Source organism: Anser brachyrhynchus (assembly GCF_964034855.1).
Source record: "Anser brachyrhynchus genome assembly, chromosome: 9".
Classification (NCBI taxonomy): domain Eukaryota; kingdom Metazoa; phylum Chordata; class Aves; order Anseriformes; family Anatidae; genus Anser; species Anser brachyrhynchus.
The window spans coordinates 271,019-288,286 of record NC_137703.1 but is presented as its reverse complement, the minus strand read 5'-3'; the positions used below and the strand labels follow the sequence as shown (position 1 = coordinate 288,286).

At 38.3% G+C, this 17,268-nt stretch overlaps 1 protein-coding gene across 1 annotated transcript in view; it reads left to right on the top strand.

Moving 5' to 3' along the window:
- Nucleotides 1-17,268, top strand: part of WWTR1 (WW domain containing transcription regulator 1) — a 70,445-nt gene that overhangs the window by 37,082 nt on the left and 16,095 nt on the right. The window contains exon 2 of the mRNA XM_080604276.1: nucleotides 2,227-2,363. Coding sequence (XP_080460402.1) covers nucleotides 2,227-2,363 — 137 coding nt within the window. The remainder of the gene's footprint in view (nucleotides 1-2,226; nucleotides 2,364-17,268) is intronic.

Genomic DNA, 17,268 nt, shown 5'->3' with positions numbered 1-17,268 from the left:
ACCAATTGCTTAATATGACTAACTTCATAAATACTTTAACTTGTGCTTCAGATTTTCCTAACAGGAATTTATACTTTCAGTTTCTACAGACGAACCTTACAGGAACACAAAAAAAAAAAAAAGTCTGATTGTCTGATTCAATTTGAACATTTTTCATTAATTTAAATAGGGTTTACATGTAAAAAATGTTTGAGAATGAGAGATCTGTTTTGATACAAACTATGTAAAGGAAGTATTTATTTAATCACTAAAGCTCATGCTTAAAAGAAATGTTTCACTATTTGGGGAATAATCTTTTCTATTATATTTGTTTATGGTATTTGTTTTGGTATTCCAAAATTCATAGCTTTGATTAAGTGTAGCTTCTTTTTTGAATTAAAATGCCAGAGAAACAAAACAATGGAATTAAAAAAAAAATTACTCTCATCTCATTTATACACAATTAGTACTACAGAAAACATTGCCCAGTCTATTGCTATACCAGCATCTTTAATTCAGAATGACATTGCTTAATTTTGGATGAAAGATCATTTAATTGAGCTGGATACAAGAATTCTTGTACATGAAAAATAATGTATGACTAGAAAGAAGTGGTTTCAATGATAATAACAATGATAACAAGTAGTAAATATTCCAGAAACTATGAAGAAAAGAAGAGACTCAACTGCTTAGGGGCTGGGATTTAGACAAGCATAGAAGTGAAAGTGTGATCTTTGGTTGCGGTTTTGTAACTGTACATTAAATGTAAAATATTAAGAAAAGGAAATGGCTGCAGACTAAATAAAAACAGTGGTTCTTTCTTCTGTTCTTTAAAAAATGTCTTGGGTTGGGGGGAGGTTGTATTTTTTTGTTTTTCCTGCTTGTAATTCACATTATTTTGGTAATACCACAGATTGACTGTAAAGAGTTTGGATATGTTAACATGGCAGTAGATGGAAACTTGCTTGTGAAATACTGGTGGCCAGCTGAGTCTGAAGCTGTGAGCTGGTCACAGTGTTAATGGCAGTGCTACCATAGGTGAAAATAGCAATGAGAAGTTTTGAGTTAGAGTTCAGTAAAGATTAAGTTAGACATTGCTTTTATGAAAGGTGGATTGGAATGGTTTTCCATACACAGAACATTTAAAAGTTTTATCCTTCTTTACATGTTCTACTTAAAGACTTTCCTCTTTTAAACTTTTCTAGAAAAAAAAAAAAAAAGAAAAAAAAAGAGGAAAACCTATTTGAGTACAGCCAGTAATTTGTGATCTGTTGCCTGGTTAGTCAGTTGGGCAAAAGCTGGATGTGCCAAGATGGAACCACATGCAAACAGAGCATCACTAGGTATATACCAGACTGGTGATTGCTTTAAGGTGATTCCTTTTTTTTTTTTCTTATTTGTCTTTCTCTTGTTTCAAATCGAATACATGCTGATACTTAAAATCCTTGTCCTGTTAAGTTACTGTCTGAACTGATACATTTCAATGAAAACACAGTCCCTTCACAATACTTTATTCTGTAGCAAAAATATTTTATAGAAATGATAGGTTTTAGTTATCTCACTGTATTTTTCAGTGTAATATGGGTATATGAGGCTTTATGTAACTAGAGTGGTGGGTGCATTGTTGACCCACATTAACTATCTTTCAATAAAAATTGTTAGTGCCTTTACAGAGAAATTAGCAGTTACACATTAGTCAACAGGACATAATCTGCCCCTTTTGGCAATGAGAATATATTCTGATATTCTTGGAGACATATAGACAGGCTAGTTTTTATGGGTTGGTAAGGAATAAAGCAATAGGATCTAGCAAAACACGTTTTCAAAACTCAGCAAAATGACCATCTATTGGTTCATGAATAATGGCCATGTATATGAGTATATAGAAAAAATGGCTAGATCAGGAATAAAATTTTTTAATAATTAAATAGTCTGGAAGATAAATGTCTATTACAGATTTTCAAAATCACAATGGATATCACCATTTGTACAAGTAAAAGTAACTGATTCAGGAGTAGCACATGAAGTATTAGAATGGCAGGGGGTAGAAGGTCAAAAGAAAAAAATGTTCAAGGGCTAAAGAAATGACAAGATGATAGATAATTTCAAATGGGTTGGGCTGAGATAAGGGTAGAAAGATATGGGATAAGAAACACAAATAGGACTTTCATGGCATTATGCGTTACCATGTATACAATATACTTGGGCATTTACTGTTAAGCTTATGCTTTATCTTTACTTTCTCAGTCACATAGAAAAAATTACGACTTGGCAAGATCCTCGAAAAACAATGAACCAACCACTGAATCACATGAGCCACCATCCCGCAGCTACTTCCACACCAATACCGCAAAGGTCTATGGCAATGTCTCAGCCAAATCTCGGTGAGTACTGGATGTCGTTTCTGTGGTGGAAATTCAAACAAGAAAGGAGGGCCACCTTTTACTAATTTGTTTGCCAAATTAATTTTTGGTCCAAAATGGGTAGCTCTGATTCTGCTATCAAGCCAAACAGTATGTTCTCCACTTTCTTATTTTTTCCTTCTGCAGAGTTGGCAGCAAGTGAATTTGCACTGCTTGAAGTGTTTGAAGTTCTGACATTTCATGCATTTTATTTTAGAGCTTCTGTGACAAATTTTTGATGTAGTATAGAACATAGTAAAATAAACTCTTCTGATGCTTTTTCATTCAGAGGTGGTATAAAGCCTCTATAAGCCCACTATATCATTTTCAAAGCTTACTGCATGAAGTTCTGCATTAAGTAATCTGTCTGTAGTCTTTCCTGTGTTTTTTCAGGTTAGAGGTTTTAGCTGTTTTTGTTGTTTGTTTGTTTTGCGTAGTTAGGTTCTGTAATGGAATCTACTTGCAGAATACTAGAAGTTTATTTTGCAGTAAGAATTAACTGAAAACCTTTTGTAAGTTGTGTGGTTTTGTTGGTGTTCCTGTTTAGCACTTCAAGATTAACTTTAAGCATCAACTTATGTTCATCTGAAGTTGCCTGTTATAAACCTTAGTGAAAGTAAAACCATGAAAATTCTGAAAATATTAAAGAAAAAATGTAAATGGAAGAAAATCTTTTTCATGTATAATTAAGAATGACATTTTTTCTGTAATTTTTTGCTTCTGCAGTTCAAAGCCCAGTAGTTTTAACTTCTCTAGCTCTCAAGAAAATGAGGAACAGATAGGTCAGCTTACAGGCTCAAGATCACAAAACTGGGTCAAATAGGCAGTCATAAAAACACAAACCTGATTCTTGTTCAAGTTAATTTTGGTAAGTGGATCTCATGATTTCATGATTACTCATTTGCAGTTCATTGGGGTTGTCTCTTCACGTATACCAAGAAAACTTGAGAAAACATTTGGCTGATGATAGTCACCAATAGCAGTAATACAAAATGCATTTTATTTATGTCTTGAATTTATACTAAATATCTAGGTTGTCCCCTGAAGTAGATCATTTTAGTTCATACTTTCTCTCAACAACTGTCCTGATTGTCTATATTCAGTACAAAGGCATTGCTGGTTATGCTATGTGAGTCAGCACATAGTAGCAGATAATATACTGAGTGGACCTCATAAGAAACCTAAGTAAAGAATGAAAGGCTAGGGTGTACTGTAGGCTGTCATACTACATGGCAAAACTAACAGTTGGTCTGCACGTTATTTCAAACCACAACTGCTTTATGTTGATCTGGCCATCCTGATTTTGAAATGGCCAAGAGGTAAGAGTAAGACAGGGGTTTTTTTGTTTGTTCATACCATCTCCTCAGCTTACATTGACATCTGTTCACTATAATGAAGAAATAGAGGAAGTCCCATAAATCAGCACGGTGTTCAACAAGCTTTTTCCCCCAATGCATCAATGGAAGTGAAGTGAGGTTAATCAAAGACAAATTGTGTACTGAAATACTTGCATATTGAAGCTTAGAGGAGGGTATTTCTCAGGATACAAATGGTTAGAAATAAAAGCCAATACCTAATAAAGAGTCTGTTCTTGAAGGGACTTCAGATGCCCAACAGGGTCAATTCCACAGACTTGAAAATCTGTCACATCAACTACAGACAATATTTTATTCAGTATCCTTCACATTATAGACAAGGTACTGTTGTTGTTAGGTGTTCATACAGTGCTTAGCATAGTGGTTCTGGTCTGCAACCGCATTTATTAAACATTTTCCCACTACAAATATATAGAAATTTCCATAATGTCCATATTTATTTAGTCAAGAAAATATTTTATCAACATGTTTTGGTGAGCTTTACCGTGTTCAGATGGCTTTCTAAAGGCATGCTGTGGCACTTCTTTGGAAGCAAAAAACTGGTTACACAGTAGAGTAACACTTTCTGCACCCTGTTATTAAATTCAGCATCACCGTGCATGATTTTCCAGTCCACCACCTGCTTGAACACACCAAGTATAACGCTATTTTTTAAAAAAATAGAACAGCAAAAGATTTTATTTAGAAATTGTGGATATATATATAAACACATATATACATCATCACAATCTTGTAATTTCTGTATGTACTTATAAGTACTTACATATCTGTACAGGATGCAGTAGCTTCTCAATTATTCGTGTGACCGTTTAAAATGCATATGAGTGCAGTTTCTGGTGTTAAAGTAGAACATCTCTGTTTTGAAATTATCCTGGCCAAAAGGAACGGGGATACCTTTCTACTCTTCTGTGATACAAAAGTATAACTTCTAAAATTGTTTTCTTGGGTCTGCTCAGACTCTGAACTGAGCAGCAATTCTTTGGTCTGGTGGTGAGACCTCTAGCCAGAAGTGTTTGTGCCAACATCCTACAGACATCAGAGGAAAAATGGAAACTGGATAACAAGTTAAACTCTTCTGGACATAATTTGTAACTTTTTAGTAATTGAAGTCTATGCATCTGTCTTTTGCCTTCACATTTTTTGGTACTGTAGGAATTTAAAAAGTTTTCTTTTGAAGATGTGCCACCTACAAGAAAAGGATCTAAGTATTCCAGGTCTGCATAATGGTCTGCACTTCCAATTACTAACACGTGTTTTCCTTGCTATGCTTCTTATAAAGAGATGGAAAATATTTTGTGTTCTGTAGAGCTTGTTGCTTTGGTTTATAAACTCCTTTCAGCAATATTTGCTGGGAAGTGTACAAAGGCACTTATAAACATTCTGACAAAAGCACAGTGTGACTAAGTGATACCACATCATAGTATGGTTATGCTTGAGACAGAGAGAAACCTGTAGTGAAAATTCACTGAAATTGGTAGACATACCTTAAAAAATCTGCTGTACTTTTCTACCTTCTTACTGCAGATTTATGTTTTCTGTTTTGAGCTACACATACTGGCTTTCTTATAACATTAGCAGTGTTTGTTTTCTCACCAACATTTAAAGCATTGCTTTTTAAATGTTGTATAACAAAGGCATCTGAAGGCATTTCTTTCTTTGATGCATCGCGTTAAATTAACATAAAACTAATAATACATGGTAGGTGGGTTTCTGTGTTTGCTTACAAAAGACCACAAAGTTCAGTGAAGTTTCTTGAATGGAAAGGGAAATTTATCTCAGATTCTGAAAGCATGTTGTTGCAGGTTAGTAAATACTCAGATTTGTTCGGTCTAACCTTTTTAAATATTTTACCTTTGTTGTTTTTCTAAGGAAAGGGCAAAATTAACAGCAGTCTTTTAACTATTTTGTTGTTGGAATGCCAGATGGAAAATGATCAGCTTCTGACGAAAGACAACCAGAAGCACTGCATTTTTCATTTCTTCATGAGTGCTTCACAAATACCATTTACTTTGGTTCTGAATCTGCACATTAATCTGTTGTCTGCCCAGTCTGAAACATGGCCTTTTTCAACTGATTGATAAAATATTACGTACCTACTACCAGTCAACTCCATTAGTGTTGTAGAATGAGACCCTGTGTGGAAGGAGGAGTATTTGTGCACCCTCGTTTTTGGCACCAGATGTAGATCCCTGAATTAGGAGACTAAGCTCCATGGGCTTCCTGTAAATGAAAGGAGGCAGAGAGCAGCTGTAGTGCACTCAGTTTAATGATCAAACTACTGCCTCACTTAAGTGACTAAACTGTTCTCTGTAAATGCCTAAGTCTGAGCTAAGGAAGCTAGTCTGCCTTAATGGCAGTCACTGGAAAGTCACTGAAAAGAGATGACAGTTGGTTTTTTTTTGTGTAGCAAAATTTAAGGGAAAAAAATAGATCCTTATAAAAGTTTGTCTTTTGCAATTATTTTTAGTTAAATTCTGATTGTTTTGTAGTTTTTCTCTATTCTACATTACGCAACACTCAGAAACATTTTTATTTTAAACCTGATGCCTTCAGACTGTTTTAAAGGGATTTCTTTTGTCATTGTAGTTTTGCCTGGTTGGTGAGAACTGCCTGGTCTTCATTTAAATACTTTTAAATTTTACAGTTTGCAAGTTATTCTGAAAACAAACAAACAAAACAACAACAAAAAAATAGTTTTCTGTAATGTTTTCTGTATCAACTGGCTTGAATTTATAGGTGTGAGTTACTTTAAAAACCTTGTTACTTAAAAACCTTAGCCATCACAGAATAATTCAGGTGGGAAGGGGCCTTGAGAGGTCTGTAACTGAACCTTGTGCTCAAAGCAGTCAGCTTTGAGGTCATACCAAGCTCCTCAAGACTTTATGCAGTCAGGTCTTGAAAACCTTTGTGACAGATATGAGGTTCCTGGTGCAGTTCTTATGCTTTCATTAGATGGGAGCCTGGCACCATAAATAAAATGAGTGCTGACTAATCAACATTAGATGGTAGAGTTTTAGAATGTGTAATATGTACATAATAATAGACAGTGATTTCTGGCAGAGGGAGAAGGTTACTATATATACTTTTGTCTGCTCTTGATACCTGCACTTTCACCTGATTATATAATGTGTAAATACAGAGTAAGAAAAATAAAACATCATGGCACATCTGTGGTAGAAGCTGGTAATATTATCTCCATTTAATAGGTCAGGCTTTTCAGGCATAAGACAATGGAAAGCCCAGTGTTAATCTGTTTATGGTCAATGTATGCATTGATTCTAAGAGATGAACCATACTAACTTACTGTGTTAAACTCCATATGGAGAATTGTTTGATTTTTTTTTCCTACTGAAGAAGGGAAAGCTTCTTACCTTAGAAGCTTACTCTGTCAATCAACTCTACATGGTCCTGGGCAACCTGCTCTAGGTGTACCTGCTTGAGCAGGCGGGTTGGACCAGGTGACCTCCAGAAGTCCCTTTCAGCCTCAGCCATTCTGTGATTCTGTGATCAAAATCCACCAGTAGGTATGATCCAAGTGATATGAACAGGATACTTTTAACTATTAAATACATTGGTTCTGTAATGTGAAAGCCATTATGTATTACACAGTAGAGTTTAATGTGGAGAACCTCTTACACACTGACAACTGTTTCTGTTCTAGAAATTCATCCACAAATCTAAAAAGTTTAGCTTTCAGCTGTATTGCTCTAGGTAATTTAACTGGGTCTGGACAAACAGGTTCTATGGCACTTTGCGTCTGCTTTCTTTTTTTTTTTCAGTCAGCCAGGAAATCCAACCAATAAAACAATGCAGTATACCTGTTTAAGAGCAATAAACACATGAAGCAAGGTTTCCATATCCTGCCAGGATAAAAGAGGTGTAGCTACTATTGTTTGAAGGTGATAAAATACAGTTTTGGTTACTGTGTCAAAGTGATCTGGAGATAGGAAACCCCTAAGGTGTTTAAAAACAGTATGTATTTTAGTGACAACTATCATACATTAAATGGTCTAGATTTTGCAAGACGTGGTTTGCATCGGCTGGAAATGTGGCTACAAATGTGTAACATTGACAGGAACACATTTTCCCCCTCTGTAGCCCATACCCACACACCACCTACATGGTGGAAAGGCTTCCTGTTTCAGGTCATTTTTAATTACTGGACATCCTGAAAGAAGCTGACACAACCCAGTTATGGTCAATGTGAATAATTTTGGCACCTGCTTCTGGTTAATAAAATAATTCTTACAGGAGAGCTGGAATTGTTGTAGGGGACTAGTACATTCTGTGGGAATGTCAGTTTTACAACGCAGCTCTGGGAAAGAATTTTCTTTGTTGTTATTTATAATTAAAACCAACAATTTATTGATTTCAAATTAAGAATTTGCATGTGTTTTAAAGACAGAGGCTAGCAGCTATAGAGATTAACAGAAATTAATTTCAGTATCAGGTAAATTCAATCCAGATGTGTGTATGACACAGAATCACAGAATGTTAGGGATTGGAAGGGACCTTGAAAGATCGCCCAGTCCAATACCCCTGCTGGAGCAGGAACACCTAGATCAGGTCACACAGGAACGCGTCCAGGTGGGTTTTGAATGTCTCCAGAGAAGGAGACTCCACAACCCCCCTGGGCAGTCTGTTCCAGTGTTTTGTCATCCTCACCGTGAAAAAGTTTCTTCTCATATTTAAGTGGAACCTCCTATGTCCCAGCTTGCACCCACTGCCTCTTGTCCTATCATTAGATGTTACCAAGAAGAGCCTGGCTCCGTCATGACACTCACCTTTACATATTAATAAACATTAATAAGGCCACCCCTCAGTCTCCTCCAAGCTAGAGACCCAGCTCCTTCAGCCTTTCCTCATAAGCGAGATGCTCCACTCCCTTAATCATCCTTGTGGCTCTGTGCTGGACTCTCTCAGGCAGTTCCCTGTCCTTCTTGAACTGAGGGGCCGAGAACTGGACGCAATATTCCAGATGTGGTCTTGCCAGGGCAGAGTAGAAGGGGAGGAGAACCTCTCTCAACCTACTAACCACAGCCCATCTGATACACCCCAGGATGCCATTGGCCTTCTTGGCAACAAGGGCACCGTGCTGCCTCATGGTCATGCAGCTGTCCACCAGGACCCCCAAGTCCCTTTCCCCTATGCAGCTCTCCAACAGGCCAGTCCCCAACTTACACTGGTGCCTGGAGTTGTTCTTGCCCAGGTGCAGGACTCTACACTTGCCCTTGTTATATTTCATTCAGTTTTTCCCCGCCCAACTCTCCAGCATGTCTAGGTCTTACTGGATGGCAGCACAGCCTTCTGGCGTGTCAGCCACTCCTCCCAGTTTAGTATCATCAGCAAACTTGCTGACAGTGCACTCTATTCCCTCATCTAGTTGTTGATGAATACATTGAGTACCTTGTCCCATGAGATTTCCCCTAGCAATTGCTTGAAAAGGCCAAAGTTCACCCTACTGAATTCCAGGGTTGTGATTCTGGTTGGTATTCTGTTCCTACCACATGAGATCCCAAACTCCACTGTCTCATGGTCACTGCAGCCAAGGCTGCCCTCAGCCTTCACCGCTTCAGCTAGACCCTCCTTGTTAGTGAGGACAAGATCCAGCAGTGCTCCTCTCCTAATTGGCACATCCACCATTTGCATCAGGAATTTATCCTCAATGCACTGGAGGAACCTCCTGGACTGTGGATGGATGGCTGAGTAGGCCTTCCAGCAAATGTCAGCGTAGTTGAAATCCCCAAGGATAACCAGGATCTGTAATCTTGAGGCTGCTATCAGCTGCCTGTAGAAGGCCTCGTCAACTTCCTCATCCTGATCTGGTGGCCTGTAATAGACACCCGTAACAGTATCACCCATGCCAGCCTGTCCCTTAATTCTCACCCACAGACTCTCAACTCACTCCTCATCTGGCCCTGGACAGTACTCAATACAAGTACTCACTCACATAAAGAGCAACTCCACCACCTCACCTTGCTGGCCTGTCTTTCCTGAGCAGGACATACCCATCTATGACAACATTCCAGTGATGTGAGCTGTCCCACCATGTAATTGTCACCTTTGTAATTGCCACCAGATCACGATCTCCTGACCGAACACGGATTTCTAACTTCTCCTGCCTATTCCCAATACTGCGTGCATTGGTGTACAGACACTTCAGGGAGTGAGCTGAGCACGATGATTTCACCCTAGGGACCTCATGGTCATAAGACGTCATGGTCTCTAAGACCTCACGGTCTTCCTCAGTGCTACAGCACTGCCCCACTGGTGCAGGCCCAGCTACAACCCTGTCCGTATTCGAATCTGGTTTAAAGCTCTCCAAATGAGCCCTGCTAATTCCTGTCCCAGAACCCATTTGCCCCTGTGAGATAAACCTTTCCTGCATATTACACAAATACAGACCTTTACACCAGCAGCCAACTGTCTAGTAAATCTGAAATGTTAAAAGTTGATGTGTTTAAGAGATGTTGGTATTTTTTTCAAAATCTAGCAATTTTTAATTTCAACATCAAGAAGTTCCTGTTGTTGTAAGCATTTCCCTTCAGGGTTAATAATAATCTAAACATGTGCTAGTGCGAGACTGGAGTGTCATCTTCACAGTTGAAAACTAGATGGAATGTAAAAGCTAAAGATTTCATGAAACAATTGCAAGCAAAAAAAATAATTTAATACGTATTTTAAATAATAAAGGTTATCAGTAATTGGTCATTAACATTAATGCTGTCTTCCCCAGTCAAGCATTCCCCACTGTTATTTGTTGTTATTTCTTAGGTTATTTAAAAGGAAGTACCTAAGTTCCTACAGAGTAAATCTGTAAACTTCGAAATAATTTCCTGCTAAATCATAGCTTTGATGCTGCACCTGCATTTTTTTTATTTTTTAAATCTTGATGCACTGAAGACAGGAAAAAATAGTTACATGTACATATCATAGAAATGAACATAATGGTTCAAACTGTGAGAAATTTCTGCATAGCTATTTTCTGCCCAGAAATCTGAATAAAGGACTCTTTATGTACTGGGTCCATAGAGAAAGTACAACTACTTAGTACAACTTTTTGGTTTAATACTTTACAGATTTTTGGAACAAAATGCACTAGAACTGAAAAGCAGCATTTTTTTGCTGACCCTGTTGGAAGGCTAATGCTGTTTCTGGGAAATAAGTGAAACAAGCAGTTCTTTGTTGGCAGAAAGAGAGAGAGAAGAGGAGGGGAGCCTAGTCTTTTTTTCCTCACAATATCGTGACTAAGTCAAAATTGTAATATGGCTGGGTTCTTTCTTTTTTCTTTTATTTTTTTCACTTCTATAGACATGTGGTTTTAATCAAACTGTGTTGTGTGAATGACACCTGGCACTGGCCAGCTCATATGAATTAGTCTCTGGACTGCCCATAAACAGAGTAGAGAAAAAGATCCAGAATTGCATCGAGACACTTTTGACACTAAAATAATAAAAGTTGTTACAATCAGTTCAACGCATGTGTCAGAAACAATTTATGCTTGCATGTTTTGGCTTCTGTGACTTGCAAATTGTCTTGCCCACAAAATAATCCTTGCCTAGTATGTACCCAGAACTTAGTATATAACAGAAAGGTCTCACACAATGTCAGAAAACCTGATTCGCTAGAGTATCATTATTAATTTAAAAACAAATAAAACCAATAAAAGAATTTTTTCATTTTCCATCTAACTGGAAAAAGAAAATTGCATAGGACTAATTGAGATGTGAAATAAGTCTTCATAAATCCATGGACTGCAGTGAGACTGTGGCCAAATACTCCAGGTTTGGAACTTAGCGCTACATTTTTATTCACTTTCATTTGAGCTAGAAAGTTGTGTAACAGCTGTTTAATGAAGAGACTTATTTCATATTACAAAACAAATTTGTTTCTCCCAAGAGAACTGAATTCAAAGGCACCTTAAATCAGTCTGCTAGAAGGGTGACTACTTTTCATCTGCTATATTATATCCAATCTCCTTTGCCATATGGTGGTAGAATTGATCTTCTTAAATTTTTTGTTTGTTTGCAGAACCTTAGAAATCTTCCAGTGGGAATAGCAAACCCTGCCTAGGGAATTTAAGCTTTCAGAAGACGTTAGTTATCCTTGGACCTCTCAGAATCAGTCCAGAAGTTCTAAGGCTCCCCAAAACACAGGCTGAAAAGAGCTGTTAAGGCATTGCTTATTTATTAGATGTGTCATTGAACTGAAATTGGTATTCATATTGGGCAACCTAGTTCGAGCTTAAACTGCAAGTTTTTCTTTTTTAACTCAAACTGTGTTATGTTCCTCATAACGTTCTAATATAAATTCAGAATTCAAATATGACATAGCAGTCAGTAATAAAGCCAAGTAAGTAGCACAAAAATGTGGCATATGATTATATCATATGGAACAGAGATTTGTAGAATGTTGTTGTACTGTTACATTGCTCACAGCAGTTGGCACAGGACCTTCCTTTGACTCGGCTGGGCTCATTCAAACCTTCATTGACAAAGAGTTATCAGCTTCGTACAAAAAAGTGTTACTGGACTTTTCAGTACAGGAATTCAGTTGAGAATGGTAAAAGAGAATCAGTAACAGTTTGGGCTAGTTCCAGGAAAAGCAGTGAAGTAAAAGACTTTTCTCAAAATAAGCTTGCATATATACCACCCAGGGGTGGTTTTTCCATTGTTGAGATTCTTTTTATTCCAACTCCTATATTTACAGATTCACTATTAATTTTAAATCTAGCCAATATAAGACATACCAAACGTGCCTGGAGATATTTTCAGGTACTATAATTTTTTGTTATGCCTATGGGTATCATTGTCGCTTACCTTTCAGAAAAGCAACTTATTGTCTTCTCCAAAAATATTTTTCTTTCTTGTTGTTTGAATAACTCATACAGTAAGAATTTGAAAGCAGTGGGAACTCTTGGTCTTGTAATATGTGATCATACTTTTCCACACATCTTTTGAAGAGACTGGAGTTCTGTCTAGATGGTGGTTTTTGCCCAAGTAGATAGCTTTGCGGGATAAGATCTACCTGGTGTTACATAATAGTGTTATGAACAGGAAATATGAGGCAGGGAAGAGGGGAGGGAAGGGAAGCTGTAGAGGAAAAAGAGAGGGAAGTATTTGTAAGTGATCATAAGCGTTGCCACAATTGTATGGTAGATAAATGTGACCACAGATTTTATTGGTATTGATTCTGTAAAGAAAATGTCTAGAAGGATGTAAGTAATTACATATGAAAGCATGCTTAATTATCAATTACTGTACAAACTATGGGGTAATAATAGCAAGAATCAAATAGTCTGTTGAGACTTTTGGAATTGCCCTGTCTAGGGCAGTGTTTTAATTTGCATGGATTTGTAAACCTCAGTGTCATTTTTTGCAAGCATAGATCAGGTAAAAATACGTGATGGTGCTCAACACAAAACAGGTCACAGAAAGGGTTTCCAGCAAAACTGAATCTTGGTTTTAATTTATTCTGCAGAAGGTTCAACCATATTAAATGTATCATTTCAGAGCTTCCATAGTTTTTTTTTTCCACAGTGAAAGGAGGCAGTCATATTTTTTGTCATAAAATGTTGAGAAGCATGCACAGGACTAGTACGATCAGATTGTTTAGCTTTACAATGTATAAAGATGTTTTCTGTAACGAAGAAGATTAGTTTGGGGTGGTAATTTTTCATATGTAGCAAAACGCAAATCACTTGCTAGTTTATTTTGGTTTATGCCCAGATTTGTCTTGCCATGGTCACTGTGTGCAGTCAGAAAGTTTGAGGTATTAGACAATATCTGCAACCTCATCTCCGGTGAAGAAGCTAGCTCAGTGGAGCTGCAGTATGTCCAGTTGTCTCTAGATGTGGCTTCCTTTTTTATCCAGACATGGTTTGGGTAGAGCTTAAAGATTTTTTATTTTTGTTTTGAATTATGAGTTCCAGCATCCTGACTGGAAGGTACTGCAGACTACACCAGGCCAGCTATACCGCACCTGAACTGAAAGTCCAGCACTTGACAGAAACATTTAGTGTCTTATGCAAGTGCTGTGCATTTGCTGTACTTTTGTACTGTGTTTGGCTGGGACGGAATTAATTTCATAGCAGCAGGTATGGTGCTGTGTTTTGGATTCCTGACCAGAACAGTGAGTGCTGATAACAGAGCAGTGTTTTGGCTGTTGCCGAGCAGAGCTTGCACAGTGTGGATGGAGGCTTTCTTCTTACCCCCACTCTATTTCCCACCACCACACACAGCTGCCCCACCACCAGCAGGCTGGGATGCACCAGAAGCTGGGAGGGGACTCTGCTGGCCTGAACTGATCAAAGGGACATTCCATACTGTGTGGCCTTGTGCTCAGCAATAAAATGCTAAGGAAAGGAGGAGGAAGGGGGGGACATTAATGGTTGTGGCATTTGTCTTCCCAAGTAACCTGTGCAAGCGCTGAGGCCCTCCTTTTTAGAAAGTGGCTAAACTGCCTGCCAATGAGAAATACTGAATAAATTCTTTATTATGCTTTGCTTGCGTGCACAGCTTTGCTTCACTTACTAAACTGTCTTTATCTCAATGCACAATTTTTTCATGCTTTCATTCTTCCAATCCTCTCCCCCACCCTGCTGTGTGGCGCTGGGGATTGAGTGTGTGACAGGGTGGGTGTTTAGTTGCTGTCTGGGGGTGGCCAACCCACCATAGGAGGGTGACTGTGATTTTCAAAGCCGTTGATGGCTTTAGTGCACATTCAGAACACATTGAACAACCCCTGCCCAGTAAACTCCAAATGGTTGGATTTGTCCCATGTACTCAGATGCAATGTGCAGCATATGCACATTTCTGCCAACCATCTCAAAGTTTTGTATCCAACTATTTGTGTAATGGAATTGTTCAGTCCACCAAGAAGTCCTTTTACCCTTTCTTCATCTGTGAAAACTCCAGTGGCAAATGGTATTGTTTGCAGCTTGAACAGCACTACTGCATTAGGTTTTCTGATGGATCATTCAGTAGCTTTAACTGCTCTGCCAAACTGCAGGATTTCTGGGCTGTTAGTTCATTTAGGAAGACTAAGAGAGCTGGAAGTCTTGCATTAGTACTGCCAGTGCCTCTCTCTGTTGCCTCTGGATTTGTCTGTAACATGATGGCATTTCCTTTCTGTGCATCATTTATCTTGAGTATTCCAGCTACCACTGAGTTTGCAGGGAACCTGGAAAGATCACTTACTGGTAAACTTCATTTATGTTCTTTGACCTGGATGTTTCTTTAGGTCTTCTGATTTTCTCACGTCAGAATTTCTTACAGATAATGGCTGCTGATGTAGGAAGCTGCAGTTTTCAGCACAAGCCTGTCTGCATTCATGTAGTATAGCTATCTTTAACTTAGGAGCATCATGTAGAGAACCACAAATCTGAAATTGTATGAAGATCTAGCCTGGGTTTCTTATGGTCCTCTCAAAGCTGGTGCTAATCCACTTCCACAGAATGAAGTGGGTGGCTCTGCGCTGCAGTCTGTGGGTTCCAGGAGGCTTTACTTGGGGATCAGATGACATCTATGTGCCTCTGGAGAAATCACATTGAAGGACACACTGGCATCTCTGTGCTATACTCTCCAGAACTTCTGATTCTGGAAGCACATTGCAAAGATAGTTTAGATATGTCTGCATGCTTTCCATGCTTTCCCTGGAAGGATTTACTAGTGTGGGCTTTGCACCACCTACAGGTAATAAAGCTCTTTCTAGACCCAAACTAGGTATAGCACAGGAGTAATCCATGCCTGTTAGATATGGCTAGTACAGATCTGCAGAAGTAATAAAATAAATCTGCACCATGAATAAACCTTACAGTTGGCACTTTGAAAATTCACTGTATTTCACTCCTGACCTATCTGGATGTTATCAGTGCTGCATGTAATTCTTAACACTGTGAACAAAAGAACTTTTGTCTTGGGTAAATTGGGGGCCCATAGAGTGTCTTTGGGTTGCTTAATATCAGAGGTACTGTACTTGCTTGTGCAATAGCAAACCATTGAAAATGACTGATTCCAACAACCACTATATTTGCGCAACGAGATGCCCCAGGGTATTTCTGGCACCAAAAAATTTAAAGTGTTTCTGTTTCTCAGTCTTTTGATTGCTGTGTACAATATAGGAATTTTTAACACAGTGCCTACAGGACAATGTTGTCAGACTGCCTTCCTCTTTCTTAATTCACAGTTCCTTTAGCTGGAGCCAATATACTTGTTCTGCACTACTGCCTGCTACTGTTCTGTTCAGTTTCCTGGATGGTTCAGTTAAATTTTTCTGTGTGCTTGAAGACGTTTTGCTGTTTTCTGTCAGCAGTCTTTTGTGAGAGCCACAGTCCTGCTTTCAATGAATGTTGCCTGTCTTGAATCAGGGACTCTTCCAGTATGTAAGATTACCCGTAAGTTATCATCTCTGTAGTATATTTAGTACATTTGTATTACTTCTGGAGATTATACCCAGTAATACTGTCCCAGTCATTTTTGTACAGTTTTCCCAGCAACATAACATCTTTTCTCTGTTTACTCATTGTTGTCTTTTGTGTTCAGCTCTGTGTACAAAGTGAAGTCTTTATCAATGTATATATATAAAATCTATGTTTGCAGAGTATTGTCTAGCACAATTGCAGCAACAAGACTGTTCTGCAGGAAACAGCTTTTTGAACTTTTTTCTTGTACCCTGTACCCTTAAGACTACATTCTGCAAAACATTCTTTCTGGAGAACAAACATTCTGGAGAGATCATTGGTTAGTGTCACACACACCTCAGTCACATGCAAGTAAGCCTGTGTGCATATTCACACACAAACTCAAGCTCGAGAATTTCTACCAGTGTGAGGACAGTGAATCAACTGGTTTCCTGCACAGTGAGGAGTATGGCAAGGAACTGAGTGAGTTGGGACACATGACACATATAAAGGATTTTCTGCTGCCTGCTGGGCATTTGCCAGTCCACAAACTATATGGAGTTTATGACCAAAGGCTATTGACAGAGAAGGATGGGAGCAAGCTCTTCAACTTCCATGCACAGCATGGCTTTGCCCTCATGGTTTATCCTGTGGAATTGCTTCAACTTGAAGATGGTATGTTGCATCTCAGATAACCCAGGCTTCAGTAGCCCCCAAGAAGGTAATGAGCAGTGCTTTCCAGAAGTGTGGAAGACCATTTGTACAGGCTGTTTTACAGAAGACACATTCCACATGCCATAGCATTTGAACTGCTGGTATAGAAAAGCTCTAAAACCTAACACATTAAAGGCTTGTTCATAACAATGTATATTGCCTTTCAGTTGAACTGAAGCAGAACACTTGCAAACCTGCTGTTATTTAATTACACATCAGTTCATTCCCAGACTCAGCTGTTTTATTACTGTACAAGTAACATTTTGACCCTTCAGATATATTTTTAGAACAGCTGAATGAAGCAGTTGCTGTGGAGAGTGTTGCGGAATGTCCCAGATTTTAGTTCCATTTTTTTTTCTATAATGAGTTGCATAACAGTTTCAGTTTTACACTATTT